Consider the following 20,337-nt stretch of genomic DNA (forward strand, 5'->3'; position numbering starts at 1 on the left):
ATTGCTTGAACCTGGGAGGCGGAGGTTGTACTGAGCCAAGATCATGCCACTGCACTCCAGGCTGGCAACAGAGTGAGACTCCATCTCAAAAACAAACAAACAAACAAACAACAACAACAAAAACATTTCCTGCAATGAAATAGGAAAGCAAAGATAATGCAAACACAAGTGAACAACAAGAAAATGGCAGAGCTGACCCTTCTACTCCCTGTATAAGTTCTGCAGCCACCACATTATCGGGTACCAACCACGACAACCCAATCTGATCTGACAAGAAGATAGCTGAATTGAAAATTAACTCACAGAAGACCATTAGAAATATCTGCTACCAATAACATTAAATATCACCTTGAGATATTAGCTAATGATGGTATGAAGTTATTAACATATTTTAAAATGAAGCATCCAGAACATGAAGATAAACCTCTATGATTTTTTCATGTTTAATGTTTCAATGTTGCGAGTCATGTGATACTCAATCCAGTATGTCACAAAATACTGTTACATGTAACGATAAATGTTTAGAAGCCTTTTTGAGTTTCCATAATTCAATAGAGAAAAAACAAAAGTCTCATACCATTGCAAAATCATCTGTTCTTCATGCTACAGTAAAACTAGCTGCCCTAATGTGTAGAAAAAAAAACTGATGTCAAACTAAAATGCATTCCTTTGTCAGCAAATATATTTAGAAGACATATAGAAAACATTGTTGAAGACTGAAAGAAACAAGCATTAGAACAAATTATGCAGTGTGGGAGGTTTGCAATATACTTGGATAGAAGTACAGATATTTCTAACATGTCTCAGCTTGAGGTATTTGCTAGATTCTATTTCAATAATAAAACCTCTTTTTTTCTGAGTCACTAAAGGAAAGATGTTCCAAAGATGATATTTTCTGCAAAGTGAATGATTTCTTTAACAGAAACCATGTTTTACAAGAAAACTGTGTAACTACCAGTAAGGTGATTGCTTTACCCTTGGACCTCTGATCTCCCACCTATTTGAGAAGCACTCTCTGTCTTCTTTTCCTGACTCTTTGTCTATTGGATCTCTCTAAATGTTGTCACTCAGGGTTCCATCCTGGAAGATTGTGGAGTAAAGTAGATTAATTTAACCAGATTTCCTGTAGCAATAGGCAGATAAAGGGAGGATTCTAAAAGCTTTAATTACAGCTCTTCTATTTTTCCCCCTCCCAAACCCTGATGCAGAGGCTCTGGGTCAGCTATTTTCTAGAATTCATCCTGTAGCAGGGTTATTCTGAGGTACTCTTGCTACCTAACCAATGCCATCCATTTCCTCAGCCCACAACCTGTCTGACTGTGAGGCCAGGCATAGTACACAATTGGGGGCCATGGATTTTAATTCACAGATTACCTGACTAGGGCTGGACTGGTCCTAGACATAAGGTGTTTTGTTCAGGTGCTCACCTAGACTCTCTTTGGGGCTGGATATACTGGCCCCTGGAAGGGCTGAGCACTTTGAAGCTCTGTTAGCAGCCAAGAGCTATAAATGTAAGTAGGATCTGATGCCATTCCTTAGAGTTTATTAGATCACCAGAATTATTTGGAATTATTTGGAAATGGGAAATACAATGTAGAGTGTTCCCTTTCTTCGTTATTGTGAATAATAATATCTTTAAACTTTGTACTAAAGAAAAATAGACATATAGAAAAGTACACATATCGGCCAGGCACAGTGGCTCATGCCTCTAATCCCAGCACTTTGGGAGGCCAAGGCAGGTGGATCACCTGAGGTCAGGAGTTCAAGACCAGCCTGGCCAACATGGTGAAACCTGGTCTCTACTAAAAATACAAAAATTAGCTGGGTGTGGTGGCACATGCCTGTAATCCCAGCTACTCAGGAGGCTGAGGCAGAAGAACTGCTTGTAACTGGGAGGCGGAGGTTGCAGTGAGCCAAGATTGTACGATTGCACTCCAGCCTGGGTGACAGAGTGAGACTCCGTCTCAAAGAAAAGAAAAGAAAAGTACACATATCCTAAGTGCAGCTCAATGGACTTTCACAAGCTAAGTACACACAGCCACACATCAAGTAACCTAATACTTCCAGCGTCCATCCCATGCTCCTGCCACTACACTGATTTCTAACATCAAAGATGAGCCTTGCCTATTTTATTTTCTATTTTATAGAAATGAAATCATGTGGCGCATATTATTTTGTATCTGGCTTCTTTCATTCAATGTTACATTTGTGAGATTCATCCATATTCCTGCAGGTGGTTGTAGATTCTTCAATCTCACTGCTACCCAGCATTAAATTGTGTGAATGTACTACAATTTTTTTTTATCCGTTCTGCTTCTGCTGGGCATTTGGATAGTTTCCAGTTTGGGGTTATTATGAATAACACTGCTAAGAACATCCTAATACTAGTTTTTTTGGTGGCCATATGTACAAATTTCTTAGGAATGGAACTGCTGGGTCAAAATATTTACATTGAATTTCTAGTTTTACTACAAAGAACATAGATATCTGATTTATTTCTATTCTTGTTCCCAAACACAGCAGATATGACTGTGAGGGCTAAATAAAGCATCTCTCAAAGTGCATCTAGGCACATTTTGCTTCCGAATCACCTGGGAGCTTGAGCACACAATTCTCTGCTCACTGAAGTTTGAGAACTATGTGTCATGGAAATAGGGGCTTTAGAAGTCAGACAAATCTAATTTCAACTCCCGGCTTAATCAGTTAATATTTGATCTTTGGGGCCGGGCATGGTGGCTCACGCCTGTAATCCCAGCACTTTGGGAGGCCGAGGCGGGAGGGTCACTTGAGGTCAGGACTTCAAGACCATCCTGGCCAACATGGTGAAACCCATCTCTACTAAATATATATATATAAATTAGCTGAGTGTGGTGGCGTGCACCTGTAATCCCAGCTACTGGGGAGGCTGAGGCAGAGGAATCACTTGAACCTGGGAGACAGAGGTTGCAGTGAGCTGAGATCATGCCACTGCACCCAGCCTGGGTGACAGAGCAAGACTTCATCTCAAAAATACACATATGTATCTTTTTGGATCTTTGGGAAATTACTTGATTCTTTATTTCCTTACTTATAACTGAGGAATAGTAATGCTTATTTCATGGGTCTGCAGCCTGATTAAATGAGATAATACATATAGAGCATTCAACACAGTGCCCAATACAGTGTGCACTGTGAATGGTTGTTCAATTCCCCAACTTGCCCATGGAGAAAAAGGAGTGAGACCACTAGCCTTGAATCTCATATAGAACAATTACCTTATAACTAAACAATTTGGAGGTACAATAGAATTTATTATTATGTGACTGTGCCTACAGTCAATATTAGGCACACTAGAGATGAAACACAGAAGCCTGCATGTACCAGGAATGGGCTTTCAACATCATTTGGTTGGCAATAGGCTGTACACATCATTCATGATGTTTCTATTACCCTATTATGGTTGTTGTTATTTTTCTTAAATGACAGTTTAAATAACCCTCAGCGTCCTGATGTCAGGTTCAGCACGCGTGAATTACTGAGTAGACAACAAAAACACCAAGTCAAAGATTTTGGCGGGAGGGAGGAGATTATATGAAAATGAATTCTGCTCAATAGGCTAGCCCCGTGTGGCCCTGCACATTACTACACAGGCGCACACTACCAGGGCTCACTGCTTTATTTTCTAATCACTGTGTTTTCAAGTCTGCCTTCAAGATCGTTGAGTGCTAAACTGTCTCTTTATCCCCAAGCAAGGTCAGCTTCCCAGCCTCCCATACAACCCAGTTCATGCTGGGATAAAGAGGAAGGTAGGAATGTTAAAACAATAATGCTATGGTCTGAGGCCAACAACGGGTAATCAGATCCTAGCAAGGTAGAGGCTGTTACCTGGGAGATTACTGGAAGAAAATAGGCCTAGCTTGCAATGACTTAGTTTGTTTCTACCTTCCTTGCTTTTTTTTCCTTTTCATTCTTCCCCCCAGTGATCTGATGGAATAATTCTTTTCCTGCATTTATTTCCCTAACGGTCACTAAGAAGCCTTGTGTGGGGCACCAGCTGAAGATGTAAGAGTTTTGGGACTATGGCCTGACCCACTGCTGGACTTTAACCCAAGTAGCAAGCTTAGATGGACAACATTGGTTAAGAAAGGCCCCTATAGTTCAAGCCCATACTGCCATGCCTCAAAGAAGGCCCAATATTTCAAATTTCTGTAGTATGAAATAGATAAATTAGGAGGCTACTGTTCACATTAAGAAGAGATTCAACACAGGTTTCTCTAAACAATGAATAGAACATTCCATATATGATTTGGAATACATTCAACCTGTCTGAGGAAGCATCTGAAGAATAAAACAGAAGACAGCAGAAGTGGTTTGTACAACATCAATGTAAAACTTCAAAGTGCTTGTGAACATTTGTTATTCATATTTAGCCAGTGTGTCTTACCATAAGATCATGCAACCTGTTTTTACCCCAAATGGATAAAACCAACAGAGGGTGAGGAATGGGGTAGCCCAGACTTTTGATAGGAGCATGAGCTCAAACAGAACATACTGTAGTAGACCAAGTTCCAAGGCAATGAAAGCTAGAATCACACTCTAAGGATCTGTCCAATCCATTGTGGGGGACAGAATGGAATCCAGAGAGGAAAGTGATTTGCTTAAGTGCACACAATAATTCAATGGCAAAACTGACACTGGAACAAGACTATGGGCTCCAGCAAGTCGAGACCAAGCTTTAGCATATTTGTCTTGCCAGCCCCCTGTCCTTTCACTGTGGGCTAGTTCAGCTCTCCCTGGCCAGATCTAGACTTGGCTTGATGGGCATTGGTGTGGAGTCCCAGAGACCACAACGAAGCAGATCCATTTGCTCTCATCACTGCATCTCATCAGGAACCATCCCAACCTTTCCACTTCTCCCTACCCACAGCCTGGAGGCCTCAGGAGAGGACATATCCTGGGGCTGGACTCAACTACCCAGGATATACCAGAATTATACCTCCGTACTAGCCAGAAATAAGCCACGATGATTTTGCTTCCACCTTGACAGATGAAAAACAGGCTATCAGATAGAGAGGCCTTCAACTTTCAGTACCCTTCCTCTTATAACTTGTTCTTACCCAAACCATCCTTGCCAGCTTCCTCACCACCATAGTGGGAGAGGTGTCTTTTTTTCTCCCTGAAGCCAATCCTTCCACTTGTGCACTGGAGCCCAACCTGTCCAGCCTAAGAGACATTCCCTTCATCAGTTGTCCCCATCACCATCACCCTTTCCCTCTCCCACTGGCTCTTTCCCATTTATATTTAGGCACAAGTTGCTATCATCTTAAAAGAATGAGCCAACCAAAAGATTTGACATCTTGGATGGATGAAAGGAATGAAAAATAAAAGGAAAAAAAGATGAAGGGAGGGAAGATGAAAGGAACGAAAGAAGGTAGGGGAAAAGCTAGTCTCTAGTAACCCTAAGCCCTGATTTGTCCACCTCTGGGTACTATACATTCTATCTGCTTCCTCTCTCAGTCAAGCTTCCACTTCCCTACCACCTAGAGGCTCCTCAGTCTACTGCCATCCAGCCTCTGCTCCCACCACTTCACTGAAACATCACCATTGACCTCTTCTTTTTAAATCCAAAGGAAACTTTTCCTCCTTAACTCATTTGATGTCTCTACTGCATTTGATTCTATTGGACATTCCCTGCATGAAACTTACCCTGCCCTTGGTCCCTTGATCTCCCAGTTATTTGAGAAATACTTCTCTGTCTTCTTTTCATGATCCTTCTTCTATTGGCCCTTTAAATAGTCTTTCTTAGGGTTCCAACCTGGGAAGATTCTGGGATAAAGTAGATTAGCTTAACCACATTTCATGTAGAGACAGATGAATAGAAGGAGGATTCTAATAGCTTTAATTACAGCTCCTCTATTTTCCCCCTCTAAGAGCCTGATAGGATGGCTCAGGGTCAGTTACTTTCTAGAATTAGCCCTGTAGTGGGATTATCCTGAGGCACTCTTCCTAGGTAACCATTTCCATCCACTTCCTTCTCAGTCCAGAAACTACCTCAATTTTACTCTCATCCATTTCACTGCCTCAATTTCACTTCCATCTCCTCCTTGCTATCCCCCAGATCTATATCTCCAGCTCAGAACTCTCTCCTGAGATCCCCAACCAAACATGAGCTAGACACCTCCAAGTGGAAGTCCCCATGGCACCTCAGACATAACTCTCACAAACTCTACTTCCCTGGCGCACCCATCTCAGTGATGGCACTCACTAGTTGGAGCCAGAAAACAAACTGCGCCTTCCTTGATCTTTTTTTTTTTTTTTTTTTTTTTTTTTGTGAGATGGAGTCTCGCTCTGTCACTCAGGCTGGAGTGCAGTGGGATGATCTCGGCTCACTGCAACCTCCGCCTCTCGGGTTCAAGCTATTCTCCTGCCTCAGCCTCCCAAGTAGCTGGGATTACAGGAGCACACTACCATAGCCGGCTAATTTTTGTATTTTTAGTAGAGACGGGTTTTCGCCAGGTTGGCCAGGCTGGTCTCGAACTCCTGACCTCAAGTGATCCACCTGCCTCACTTCCCAAAGTGCTGGGATCACAGGCATGAGCCACTGCGCCTGGCCCCTTGATCTTTCATTGAACCTGCCCCATGCTCAGACTTAGTTATCAAATCCTGGGGCATTTACCTCCTTAGTGTTTCCCATATCCATCTAGTTCTCTCCTTTCCCACTGTCCTTCTATAACTTCAAACTTATTAACTCTCATCTAGATTGCTGCAACAGTCTCTTAACTGAAATAGAATAAGATAGGATAGCATAGAAAGTATAACAGTGCAAAACATGAAGTAAGGAAAAGTGATGTTCAGTTTTAGTTATGACTACATATATATATACGTGAACTGTGCAACGTGAAAAGTATTTATCATTGTAGGTCCTCAGAACTGATCCTAACAGGGCTGGACAAGTGTCTAAGCTCCCTGTAAAGCCACATGTAGTCACTGAGCACTTGAAATTAGCTAGTCCGAATTGAGATGTGTTGCAAGCACAATATACACATTGGATTTCAGACTTAGTATGAAGAAAATAATATAAGATCTCATTAACAATTTTTATATTGCATGCTGACATAATATTTTGGATACAAAATTAATTTCACCTTTTTTAACTTTTAAAACTGTGGCCACTTGAAAATTTTCAATTACACATGTGGCTCATGCTGTATTTCTACTGGGCAGAGCTGTTCTAGAGTTCTAGGCCAGTATGTGCCACCCACAATGAGGGCTTAAGATCCACTCAAAAATAGATTGATCCTTTCCATGTCCCAAAATATGTATTGGGGTGAGCAAGTAAAACCTTTTCTTCAAATGCAGGGACTCTTCTTAACTTGGGGATTGGGTTAACAGAGTCCTCCCTGCTGGGAAGTACTTCCGCTCAATGGATAAAAAACAGCTTTTAAGAAAGTCTAATATGTTAAAATCAAACTTACAAAAAAGCTCTCTTAAGGGATTTCAGCATCCTGGCATGCTTCCACAAACCAAACTACTACCTTCTATTAAACGGAAATGCCCCTTTAGGGGCAAGGGGTTTGGATTCACTTCTTTTATTTCTCTCCACAGCACCTGGTGCATTGTTGTGTCTGGAAGTTGTTAACCACCTGGCTGACTGTGGATCCCATGGGTAAGGGGATGGTAGGGGTTGGTAAGGATTGGTAAGAGACTCAGTTTTCTCTCAGTTATCTTCCAAAACTCTGCATTGCTAAATACTTTAAATCTTCCTCACTGCCTGATTGAGGACATATACATGCACTCTTTTGATTTCTATGTGCTAAATCATCAAAATAAAACACAGAAACTACCTATCATATTTGATTTAGGTTTATTTCTTCCATAAGGGTTTAGCATTAGGCAAATGGGGCTTGGAGGGGTAGTGGGAGAACAAACCTAAAAGAATGGAAGAAACTAATTGATTGATTCCATGCTAAATACACCTGACTAGTATCAATTTGCAAGACATGGATGTTGCATTTGGATAGAGACCAGCAGGAAGATATCTAATAATAACCTTAGGCAGAATTCCAGTTGACCACAGTAAATGCCCAAGGAAGCTCATGTTTGTTTATTTTTGCCAATATTGCGCATTAAGAGTGTTTCACTTTTAAAATGTATGCTGTTCTGGGTGGCTAAGTAGATGGCAATATTAGCAAAGGAAGCCATTGATGTCTCTGGAAATCTGGTCATCTTTTTGAACACTAGCAGATGAGCATGCTACCTCCAAACTGACATAATGCACCTTCTGCAAGACAGCAGTCTCTTGGCACTGCTCCACTTTGAAGTAAAACCCGAAATGAACTCCTCCTGCTAATGTGGCATATTGAATCAACCCTTTTTTATTTCCAAGACCTTCTCAGTTGATCCATAGTATATCCATCTTCGTGGAAGTGACTATTGCAGTCTAGAATTACAATTCCTTCTGACAACACAATGCACCCCTAGAAGAACTTGTCCAAGGTCATTAAACAAATTCTCAAGCAGACAACTTTCAGGGTGGCTGGGCCTTGTTAGAAAGGGCTTCTGGGACAACTGCTGAGCCCAGAGGATCTTTCTAGGCATAATCTGAGGGCTGGAAAGATATGAGGACACAGTCCTTGCTCAGAGGAGTCCTTGTATCTCAGGAATTAGGTTTCCAAGAAGGGCTATTACATCATATCACCCAAGGCCACTCAGTTTCTCATCTTGACAGTCAAGCTGATGAGTCACCTTGCATCATGTTTAATCAGGAAAATAGTAAAGAACTGAAAACAAGTCAAGAATCAAGAGTAAACATTGTAACAATGTAAAGAGTTCTCAGAAGCATCTCAAATCAGAGCACCATGGTAAAATGGTAAGGGTGGTAAGATTACATTCCTAAAATATAGGCTCTATCATAAAACCTAGGTAATGTTTTTGTTATCTCTTTTCTAATTTCTTTATCAGAGTTGTTGCATTCTATTTAATCGTCTCCTTTCTTATATTTTCCTCTAATGAAGAATAAGGCAGGTAGAGAAACTACAAGTTTTCCTGGCAGAAAAACTTCCCCTTGAAATATAATTCAATCATATCTGCAATATTGTTATCAATTTGTTACTTACAGGGATCTAAAATATAGACTGCTTTAAAGTCTATTTATTCACTCACGTATGCCCGCTCCCCACTTCATTTCAGCAACTGGGAGAAGGAGCCTGCCCTCTGAAGGAGAATCCAAGTGTGGAGCTTCAATCCTAAACAGGCCCCCTGCAAATATTTCATACACTTTCCATAGTTAGTTAAGCAACTCAGTAGCCACACTCTGTTGATGGCTGTGGTGTCAGTGACCCACATACAATTTGGAGCTATATGCCTGGGTGCTGGGAGAAATGCAGAATTTATACAATTTGAAAAATGAAGACACTAGCAAAGGTACAAGATCAACAGAAACTACTAAAAACCAAAGAAAGAAATGTTAATTTCATGTTTTCACTTGCTGCTCACTCTCTTCATCAACAAACTTTTTTATTAAGTAGTTAGCATGTGCCTTGGTTATTAAAGTAAGATCATTAGCAAAGGAAAGTTAGGCTATGAAGTATAAATCTAAATTTAGAATATAACCCTACAGTGATCAAAGTTAGCTAATAAGAGAAAAGTCACTTTGAAAATTTTAGTAGTGTTTTATAAATTGTTTGCAAGCCCCTGTTTAAACAGAGTCAAATTTCAGTAGCCCATGACAATGATGAACAACGTGGAAAATTTTGTGTCATAAGTAAATTGAAGCAGGTGCTTCAACAGTTCAACTTATGTACATCTGTATCATACCTATGCATGTGTATGATACACACACACACACACACACACAAAACCAGAACTGCCAAAAAGATGGGAAGGGAATGTATCTCACTTATGAGTATGTTATGGAAGAAAGATCTTCCACTTTTCCAGTGTAGAGCTCTGGGTTCAAATCCCAGCTCTGCTCCCTTCAAAGCAGTGTGACCCTTGGGCAAGTCACTTACCCTCTCTGAACCTCAGTTTCCTTATTTCTACAATGGGTGGGAGGTGAGGGTATAGAGCACATTGCCAGCTTTGCGTGGTTCTTGTGAGTTACCACCTGGAATAAGCTGTCACAAGTGAAAGTGGAAAGTAACTTGGCCAGGCACAGTGGCTCACACCTGTAATCCCAATACTTTGGAGGCCAAGGTGGGCGGATCACCTGAGGGCAGGAGTTTGAGACCAGCCTGGCCAGCATGGCAAAACCCCATCTCTACCAAAAATATAAAAAAAATTTGCCAGGCGTGGTGGTGCCCACCTGTAATCCCAGCTACTCAGGAGGCTGAGGCAGGAGAATCTCTTGAACCTGGGAGGTGGAGGTTGTGGTGAGCCAAGATCAGGCCACTGCACTCTAGCCTGGAGGACATAGTGAGACTCCATCTTAAAAAAACAAGAAAGTAACTTGAACTTTCTTCTTTCCCTTAATTTTCTCTGCCCATCTCCCTCAGGCAGAAGTAACCAAGAAGCAGAATAGCTAAGAGGTAAAAATGGAAGGAAAAATAGTAGGCAAAAGAGACTGAAATGATTCACAAACTGGAGCTGGATGCCGCCTTTCTTTCCTCTGCCCTTTACCTCTGTCAGGAAGGTATCTGATGCAAATTTGAAGATTGTGGTTACTTTAAAAAATATATTTTTGGGTAAGCATGGGCACAAATATATATATGTGTGTATATATATGTATATGTGTGTGTATATATACATATATGTATATGTGTGTGTATATATACATATATGTATATGTGTGTATATATACATATATGTATATATGTGTGTATATATACATATATGTATATATGTGTGTATATATACATATATGTATATATGTGTGTATATATACATATATGTATATATGTGTGTATATATACATATATGTATATATGTGTGTATATATACATATATGTATATATGTGTGTATATATACATATATACATATATATACACATATATATATTGGTCCAGTGCTGTGGCACAAGCCTGTAATCCCAGCTACTTGGGAGGCTGAGGCAGGAGGATCACTTGAGTCCAGGAGTTCAAGTTTGAGGCCAGCCTGGAAAACAGAGTGAGTCTCTCTCTCTGTTTATGTGTATATATGTATATGTGCATATGATGATCTTGTAATATGCTTTTAGTGGTCATTTTCTTTATGCTAAACCATGAGTTGTTTAGTGACTTAAAGGAATCCCTTAGTAACAAACTTATTGGGATGGTTTGTATCTCATGAGAACATAGACACTACATTGTGTATGTCATTCAGTAAGTGGCTAAAGTGCTAGGGCACAGTTACTATTAAACTTCCCTAAGAGAAAACATTTTTAAAAATAGAAGCATAGGGAAAAAAAGCCCACAGTACTCTAATATAACTTCCTCTGTATTTGTGCTTTTTAGGAAGTTGTTCTAAGCCTCCTTTGAACCCTTATTAACTCTTATTAAGAAATAACAGTTTTATGATGGGTTGGCCTTCTCATCTGTGAGCCCTAATTTTGCAGGTTCACAGAAAATGCTACATCACAAAATCCTTTTTTAAAAAACTCTTCCCAGGGTCAAACTCCACAGCCAATCAAAATATTCCACCTTTTAACTTGAGGGAAATCGCTAAACGAAAGGATAGCTTTAACTAGCGTGTCTTTTGTATTGGGGGACTCAAAGAGAGGTCTCCCCAAGTTCCACAAGACTTCGGACCACAGAAAACCCACCACCCATGCGTGTTTTTGATTCCTTGAGGACACATGCTGAGGTGGTTGGGAACGAAGTTTCACATCTACCTAAAAGATCTTGACCAGGGATAGAGAGACGACCAAATTTGGGAGTGCAGTTACGGAGGCGGAAGGACGCTCTCAGTACCCCGTTTCCACACTTTCATTCTTAAAGGCATGCAGCCCCTTTCTAAATAAATGTAGCGTCCCCAGGTTTCCACTGCCTGAAGAGAAACCCTCACAGCACACTCTGGAAATGTTTTACAATTCGTTTTAAATGCGTATTATTTCTAACTAAATCATTGAGGGACTCCTATATATTTATTTATTTATTTTGAACATTTTCAAACGGATGGGGAAGTTTTGCTTCCATGTTTCCATTTTTCCCCCCAAATTGGCATTAGGCACCAAAATCAGTTGAGGAACGAATCATTCCTTAGCTAGAATTTAAAACTTAACAAGGGACTCGTCCCGAGCTTGGTAAAGAGAATACCATCTTAAAATTGCACTGTAGGATTTTTTTACCTTCAGACAAGAACACACCTAAAAGGAAAAAGGCCCTCCCCTCCTCCCGAAGCACAAAAACACAGCATATCCCAAGCAGCCCGTTTCCTACCCAGCCAATACAATAACGCTTTGTAAACTGAGAGCAGCGCCCGGTATATAGAAGCTAAGTATAAACAGCTGAGAAGGATTAGGCGGTAGCGCTCTTCTCATTTACATGAAAATCCTTTAAGCATCGTTTTCCTCGCTGGCTGCGGGCGCATAAGGAACTCTTTTATGCCATAGCCACGCATACATTTCCATCCTTTGTCTTTACTTACCAGTCGAGGCTGTGGGCATGTGTGCTCTATTTCCTCCATGGTTTCTGAGGGAGGCTCATTGGAAAGGGATTTTGGGATACCTGTTTCTGACTCAGCATCAGTGGTAACTACTGGCATGGCCAGTGAATGCTCCCTCTAGCTCTACACCCTCAGAGTCTCCTCCCAGGCAGAGAATGTTTTCTTTGTCACGTATTTTTCTCCCCCCTACCCTCCACCCATCCCCCGCTTCTTCTCCCCTTCTTTCTGTCTTCCCTGGGGGAAGTAAAGAGGTTACCCCCCGCCTCTTTCTCTCTCTCTCTCTCCCAGAAGCCAAGAGGCAAGGCCTCAGTTTATCACTATAACAACCAGACGACACTGAAGCGGCTGGTGCGGGATACAGTATCTCATTTGCATAGAGCGCGCTGGTTGGCTACTGTCATCATAGTACCACTCCGCCGGGAAGCGGCCGGGCCCCATTGGCTAGCCCTCCGTACCCACGGGCCCGAACTTGCTGCTTTTGTTTCTTCTGTTTAATTCAGTTGCAAAGGTCTCCGTCCTCTCTGGGCACGGGACCCGGGCTGCGCCACCCAGATAACATAAAACCGCTTCCTGAGGGGCCTAGGACGCCTTGAGAAATAACATAGCAGACCTCCACTAATAAAGGACCATGTCCCTGGGATGAGCTAGTGCATGATGTGCCGTAGTCAGGATATTTGCCAAATAGGAGTCACCCTGAAGACAAAGCCACTTTTGAGCCCAAATTCACTGTGCTAATTGCCAATGGAGGGCCCCTCCGGGCATTCACTATGGGCACCTGAGTGTTCACCCCCTGGACTTCATGCAACGTGAACCCTGGCAGATCCCCTTGTGGCCTGGTGTAGCCCTGGAGCCCTCCCCTGGGGCTGCCCTAGGGGGAACTTTGAAGGAGGTAGATTGTCTTTAACAGCCTGCCTCCTACTCCTGGCTGCCCTTCGCAGTTGCTTCCTCTGTCAGCCACTCTTCCCCGTCCCCAGCTATTCAAAGTTTCCTCAAGAAGTCTTGCTGTTGTGTGCCTTTCAATACACTGTTCCATGCACTGCTCTATTTTCTCTTGGCTCCACTTTACCAGTCGTGGGTCCCATTTCCTAAGTACCCTGCCCTCAGCCAAATGCTCATGGCAATCAGAGATGGAATGTTAACGATCAGGTGCTTTAATGTCTACATTATCTAGGGACATTCACACTTTAAGAGGAGCATTCTGAAGACACACATCCAAAGAACTTACCAAGGTATTCATTGTGAATTGTCACTTTTAATATTAATAAAAAATCATGATGATCGCTGGCATTTATTAAGCACAAGCACGGTGCTAAGTACTTTACCTAGTTCTTGTTTAATCTTTGTAAGAACCCAAAGAGGTAGATCCTATTGTTATCCTCATTTTACAGGTATTCACATTCACAGAATTCTAAAATAATACAGCTGGGATTTGAAGGATTTTTTTTTTTTTTTTTTTTTTTGCGAAGGGCGGGGTGGTGGGGGCGGGCGCGTAGGGACCAGGGATGCAGCAGGTGTAGTAAGAAAAGGATCTAGGCAGGAGTCCTCTTAGGACAAGTCCCTGGGCTTCTACATCTTTCATTTTTATCTATAGCAGTGGTTTTCATTCAAGTGTGGTCTGGGACCAGCAGCACCAACATCAGCATCACCAGGGAACTTGTTAGAAACGCGAATTATTGGCCCCCTGCCAGACCCCGGACCTGATTCAGTAAGTCTGGGGTGGGGTCAAAATTTGCTTTTCTAGAGAGTTTCTGGGTGTTGTTAATGCTGCAGGTCTGGAAACTATACTTTGAGAATCAGTAGCCCAAAGGATGGAATAAAAATACCGGGCTTGCCTCCATCACAGAAAGGAGATCAAATGAGATATCATGTCATTGCACTTTTTGAATTAGAACGTGCTATGCTAATATAAGGGGACATTATTTTTATTACCCCTCAATAAGCAAAGAGAGCTAGCCCTAAAAGAAGAAGAAAATGGATTCTGTAGCAGAGAATTACAGTTTGACAGTTTTAGATGCTGGCCCTTTAAGTCAGAATAACATCACTTAAGAGTATTATGACCTATACAGGACAGAACTCCAGTGATGTGAGAATTCCAGTGATGCTTGGGTCATCTAAAAGGGGCCAGTTGCTTCCTACCCTATTTGCCCTCCTGGAAGCACAAAACACTTCCAGCAGCAGATTTAGCCCTACCAGCTCATCATCTGGAAGAGCCAAGCCCTGTGTTACATTTAGGAGCCCTTTTCCTACATGTACTGGGTGACGTGCAAATGACATGGTTATTCTAATCTCAATGTATGTATTTTTGCCTTAGAACAGTGGTTCTCAAAGTGTAATTCTCCAAGAAGTAGCAGCAGCAGCCCTGGTCACTTGTCAGAAATTCTGGATCCCCACCCCAGACCTACTGAATCAGAAATTCTGGCTTCCCACTCCAGACCTACTGAATCAAAACCTCCTGATTTGGGAGGCATTCTGACCCACGCTAAAGTTTACAAACCACTGCCTTAGAGTCACTGTTCATATTGGAAAGCACCTAAACCCCACTGTATTCTTGGCCACTGAGCCACCCCTTGGTTCCTAATTGGTTACCTAATTCTCTCTCCAGAATGAGAGGTTCACCTGTTCACCTGCTCATTTCAAAGAGTTCTGATGTCTAGCTGGGTCCTTGTGAACTCTTGTCCAAGAGCCTAGACCATTCCTTTAGAATCCCAATATTTTCTGTCTCCCTTCCTCACCTTCTCCTCCTAATCCTCCCCTGTCTCATTGAACCAAGATACTGCCTCTGCCTAGGATATCTTCATTGTGTTACCCATATCAAATCCTTAGCTTTCAGTACTACTTCGTGCTAAGTCCAAGTCACACCTGACACTTACTCTTCCCAAGTCCTTGAACTTTGAAATTTAGATTTCTGTCTAACTGCCCTGAGGGTCAGCTCTATAACTAATTCCATTCCCACTAATCCTGCTCCAGCCTAGTCCTGGCTTCTTCCTGCTCCTCTCCCCACAGTCCTGTGATTGAATCTCAGCATGTCTTGCAGTCTTAATGGCAGAAATAGACTGTTTCAGGCACCACTCTGAGAGGAGTCCTTATCAGATCCACCCACTTCGGAGACCAGTCCTGGCAGCTGCTGCAACCTGACTCAGAAACTTCTTGATAATACTTGAATGAGTTATTTTAACGTGGGGGCATTGTAATGCTATCAAGACAATTAGCTAAGAATGATCAGTTAATTCCACACTACAGAGCTAAATATTCCATAAGGGTTATGAAGGGGATGACTATGAAGGGATACCAGGAGAGAGTTGATTGGGGTAATGGAATTATTATGTAGCTTTTTTTTTTTGAGACAGGATCTTACTCTGTTGCCAGGCTGGAATGCAGTGGTGCAATCTCAGCTCACTGCAACCTCTGTCTCCCAGGCTCAAGCGATCCTCCCACCTGAGCCTCCCAAGTATCTGCGACCACAGGTGTATGCCACCACTCCTGTCTAATCTTTCTATATTTTTGGTAGAGACAGGGTTTCACTGTGTTGCCCAGGCTGGTCTGGAACTTCTGGCCTCAAGTGATTCACCTGCCTCGGCCTCCCAAAGTGCTAGGATTATAGGCGTGAGCCACTGTGGCCGGCCAAGAATCGTTATGTATCTTGATTATGGTAATGATTTCGCAAAATCTATGCATGTGTTAACTTCATTAGAAATTCCATAGAGGATATTTGTCAGTATATGCTAACAGCCTTTAGAATATTTATACCCTTTGACCTAGGGATTCCACTTGGTAATTTATCCCAAAAGAAATAGAGAAGCACACAAATAATTATGTACAAAGATGCTTAATGCAGAATTATTTATAAAAGGCAAAAAAGATACAACTTACAGCAATAGTAGGAATGGTTAAAATAAAAATAAGTCCATATAATATAGCATTGTACACTCACTAAGAGTCATGTTTTTGAAGAAATTCTAATGTTATGGGCACATGTTAGCATTATAGTGTTAGAAAAGCAGGCTGCAAAATGTGATTCCAAAAACATGAGCCCAGTTATGTGATATGTACATGCACAGAAAAAAGCATTGGAAGGAAATATATCAAGATGCTAAAAGTGAAATCTTTAACCTGTGGGGTTATGGAAGATTTTTGTTTTACTTTAAAAAAAATTTTTCTGCCTGTAACAAATATTCAAGGTTGGGCGCGGTGGCTCACGCCTGTAATCCCAGCACTTTGGGAGGCTGAGGTGGGTGGATCACGAGGTCAATAGATCAAGACCATCCTGGCCAAATGGTGAAACCCCGTCTCTATTAAAAATATAAAAATTAGCTGGGCGTGGTGGCAGGCACCAGTAGTCCCAGCTACTCGGGAGGCTGAGGCAGGAGAATCACTTGAACCTGGGAGGCAGAGGTTGCAGTGAGCCAAGATCACGCCATTGCACTCCAGCCTGGGCAACAGAGTGAGACGCCGTCTCAAAAAAAAAAAAAATATATATATATATATTCAAAAATGAACATATATTATTCTTTTTTTTTTTGAGACAGGGTCTCACTCTGTTGCCCAGACTGGAGTGCAGTCACGTGATCACAGCAGCCTCGACCTCCCAGGCTCAGGTGATCCTCCCACCTCAGCCTTCTGGGTAGCTGGGACTACAGGACACGCAACCATGCCTGGCTAACTTTTTGTAGAGACGGTGTTTCGCCATGTTGCGCAGGCTGGTCTTGAACTCCTGAGCTCAAGAGATCTGCCTGCCTCAGCCTCCCAAAGTGCTGAGATTACAGGCATGAGGCACCGTACCAACCCTATATTAGTCTTATAATTAGAAAAAAAAACAATGAACTTTACTGTCCTCCCCAAAGGCATCAAGAGCTGGGTATTAGGGTTGGGGTGAGACAGGCATGGTTAGCTCATGAGCAAATAGAAAGATGCACAGACCTCAGTGAGAGGAAACAAGAAAGCTGAAACTGAGGAACAAAGCTGGAGCAAAGTCCTAAAGTCCTATCTCCAGTTAGCAGAGGTAGAGGAAACATGTTGGAGGCAGGCTGTTCAGAAAAGTCCCAGAGAATGTTTAGGGACAGGGCTTCTGAGTCCCGTGACCTCTACAAGAAGAGCATGCCTTCTGTGAGAACTTGTCAGATCAGTGCTGTCCCTAACAAGGACTATCATGATTGTTTCTACTGTTTATTGAGTACCTCTTATGTCTTTAGCACTATGGTATTGGGTTAGTGCAAAAGTAATTGCAGTTTTTACCATTAAAAGTAATGACAGGCCATGCGTGGTGGCTCACGCCTGTAATCCCAATATTTTGGGAGGCCGAGGCGGGCGGATCACCTGAGGTCAAGAGTTCAAGACCAGCCTGGCCAACATAGGGAAACCCTATCTCTACTAAAAATACAAAAATTAGCCAAGCGTGTTGGTGGGTGCCTGTAATCCCAGCTACTAGGGAGGCTGAGGCAGGAGAATCGCTTGAACCTAGGAGGCGGAGGCTGCAGTGAGCAGAGACCACACCATTGCACTCCAGCCTGGGCGACAAGAGCGAAACTCCATCTCAAAAAAAAAAAAAAAAATGTAATGACAAAAACCGCAATTATTTTTACACCAACCTAATGCTTATTGTAGCCTACCTGTAGCCCCGACAACACCCAATCAGATAGGTATAGTTGCCCCACTTTGCAGATGAGGAAGCCAAGCCATAGAGACCTTAACTTCAGCTTGGAACACACCTACAAATGACATCTACCTTCCCACAAGCAGTCCTCACATTAACATCATCAAATTGTTGAAAACATTATTTTCAGCCAGGCACGGTGGCTCATGCCTGTAATCCCAGCACTTTGGGAGGCTGAGGCGGGCAGATCACTTGAGGTCAGGAGTTCAAGACCAGCCTGGCCAACATGATGAAACCCAGTCTCTATTAAAAACACAGAAAATTAGTTGGGCGTGGTGGCGCATGCCTGTAATCCCAGCTACTCAGGAGGCTGAGGCAGGAGAATGGCTTGAACCCAGGAGGACGAGGAGGTGTCAGTGAGCTGACATTGCACCACTGCACTCCATCCTGAATGACAGAGGAGACTCCATCTTAAAACAAAACAATATAAAACATTATTTTCAAAGATCTGCAAAGAACTACTAGGTTGGTGCAAAAGTAAATGCAGTTTTTGCCATTGAAAATAATGACAAAACCGCAGTTACTTTTGCACCAACCTAATAAAATAATCTCTTTGGAGCAGACGCTGTCTGAACCCTGCCGAAATCCCCTCAGGATTTACCGTAATGACTATGATGTTACCATAGTCAACACCTGACCCACTGTCAACTGCCAGCACCTGCATCTCTCTGCCTGAGGGCTTTATCTGGCCATTGGAAAGCCCTGCCCTCCCAACACCAGCACTAAGTCAGAACTAAAGGGCCAGAAAATCAACAGCCTATATCCCTAAGAGGTCTCAACCAATGATTGATAGAAGTCAGTGTATAAATACCCTAGTTTCCTCAGCCCTCAAGTGAAATAACTCTGAACTGCATGTTCTACCCTAACTCCCAGAGCCCCCAGTGGGATTAAGTCCCACTTGCCACAGGGCACCCTTTATCAGTTGCCTTCCTTTCCTTGTTTCACTTACACATGCTCCTGTGAGTATTTCCTGGGATCGGATCATCTCCCAAATAAACTACTTGAACTTGACTCTTTCTTTCAGAGCCGGCTTCTGGGGCATCTCAGAAGGTCTCAAGATACCATTAACAGGCCCACCATAAAATTCTTTTTTTTTTTTTTTCTTTTTTTTTGAGACAGAGCCTCACTCTGTCACCCAGGCTGGAGTGTAGCGGTGTGATCATCCTGGCTCACTGCAACTTCTGCCTCCTGGTTTCAAGCGATTCTCCTGCCTCAGCCTCCCGAGTAGCTGGGATTGCAGGCACACAACCGTGCCCAGCCAATTTTTTTGTATTTGTAGTAGAGACGGGTTTTCACCATGTTGGCCAGGCTGGTCTCAAACTCTTGACCTCAAATGATCTGCCCACCTCAGCCTCCCAAAGTGCTGGGATTATAGGCATGAGCCACCATGCCCAGGCCTGACTCTACTATTTCTTCCGTGTTCCACGTTTTTTTTTTTTTTTTTTTTTTTTTTTTGGAGATGGAGTCTCACGGTGTTGCCCAGGCTGGAGTGCAGTGCAGTGTGGTGCAATCTCGGCTCACTGCAACCTCTGCTTCCCAGGTTCAAGCAATTCTCCTGCCTCAGCCTCCCGAGTAGCTGGGATTACAGGCATGCGCCACCACGCCCAGCTAATTTTTTTGTATTGTTAGGAGAGACGGGGTTTCCCCATATTCGCCAGGCTGGTCTCGAACTCCTGACCTTGTGATCTGCCTGCCTCGGCCTCCCAAAGTGCTGGGATTACAGGCGTGAGCCACCGCACCCGGTCCACATTTCCTTTTTTATTCATTTTCTTCTCACTGCCCCAGATTCACCAAACAAGAAATTTATGGCCGGGTGGCGTGACTCACACCTGTAATTCTAGCACTTTGGGAGGCCAAGGCAGGTGGATAGCTGGAGCCCAGGAGTTCGAGACCAGACTGGGTAACATGGCAAAACCTGGTCTCTACTAAGATTACAAAAACATGAGCCAGGAATGGTAGCATGTACCTGTAGTCCCAGCTGCTCTGGGGGCTGAGGCAGGATTGCTTTAACCTGGTAGGCAGAGGTTGCAGTGAGCCGAGACTGTGCCAGTGCACTCCAACCTGGACGACAGAGTAAGACCCTGTCTCAAAAAAAAAAAAAAAAAAAAAAAAGAAATGTATCATGAAG

The 20,337-nt window shown here is 42.8% G+C and overlaps 1 protein-coding gene across 7 annotated transcripts in view; it reads right to left on the reverse strand.

Moving 5' to 3' along the window:
- Positions 1-20,337, reverse strand: part of PCYT1B (phosphate cytidylyltransferase 1B, choline) — a 114,489-nt gene that overhangs the window by 76,269 nt on the left and 17,883 nt on the right. For 3 of the 7 annotated variants that reach the window (XM_054544427.2, XM_054544425.2, XM_054544426.2), the window contains exon 1: positions 12,542-12,892. The exons of 1 other annotated variant lie outside the window; for it this stretch is intronic. In XM_054544427.2, coding sequence (XP_054400402.1) covers positions 12,542-12,658 — 117 coding nt within the window. In that variant the 5' untranslated portion in view covers positions 12,659-12,892. Of the gene's footprint in view, positions 1-12,541; positions 12,905-20,337 lie in introns of those variants that run through there. 3 more of the 7 variants (XM_024240718.3, XM_063721361.1, XM_054544428.2) reach the window with 3 other exon arrangements.

This window comes from Pongo abelii, chromosome X (assembly GCF_028885655.2).
Source record: "Pongo abelii isolate AG06213 chromosome X, NHGRI_mPonAbe1-v2.0_pri, whole genome shotgun sequence".
In the NCBI taxonomy this organism is placed as follows: domain Eukaryota; kingdom Metazoa; phylum Chordata; class Mammalia; order Primates; family Hominidae; genus Pongo; species Pongo abelii.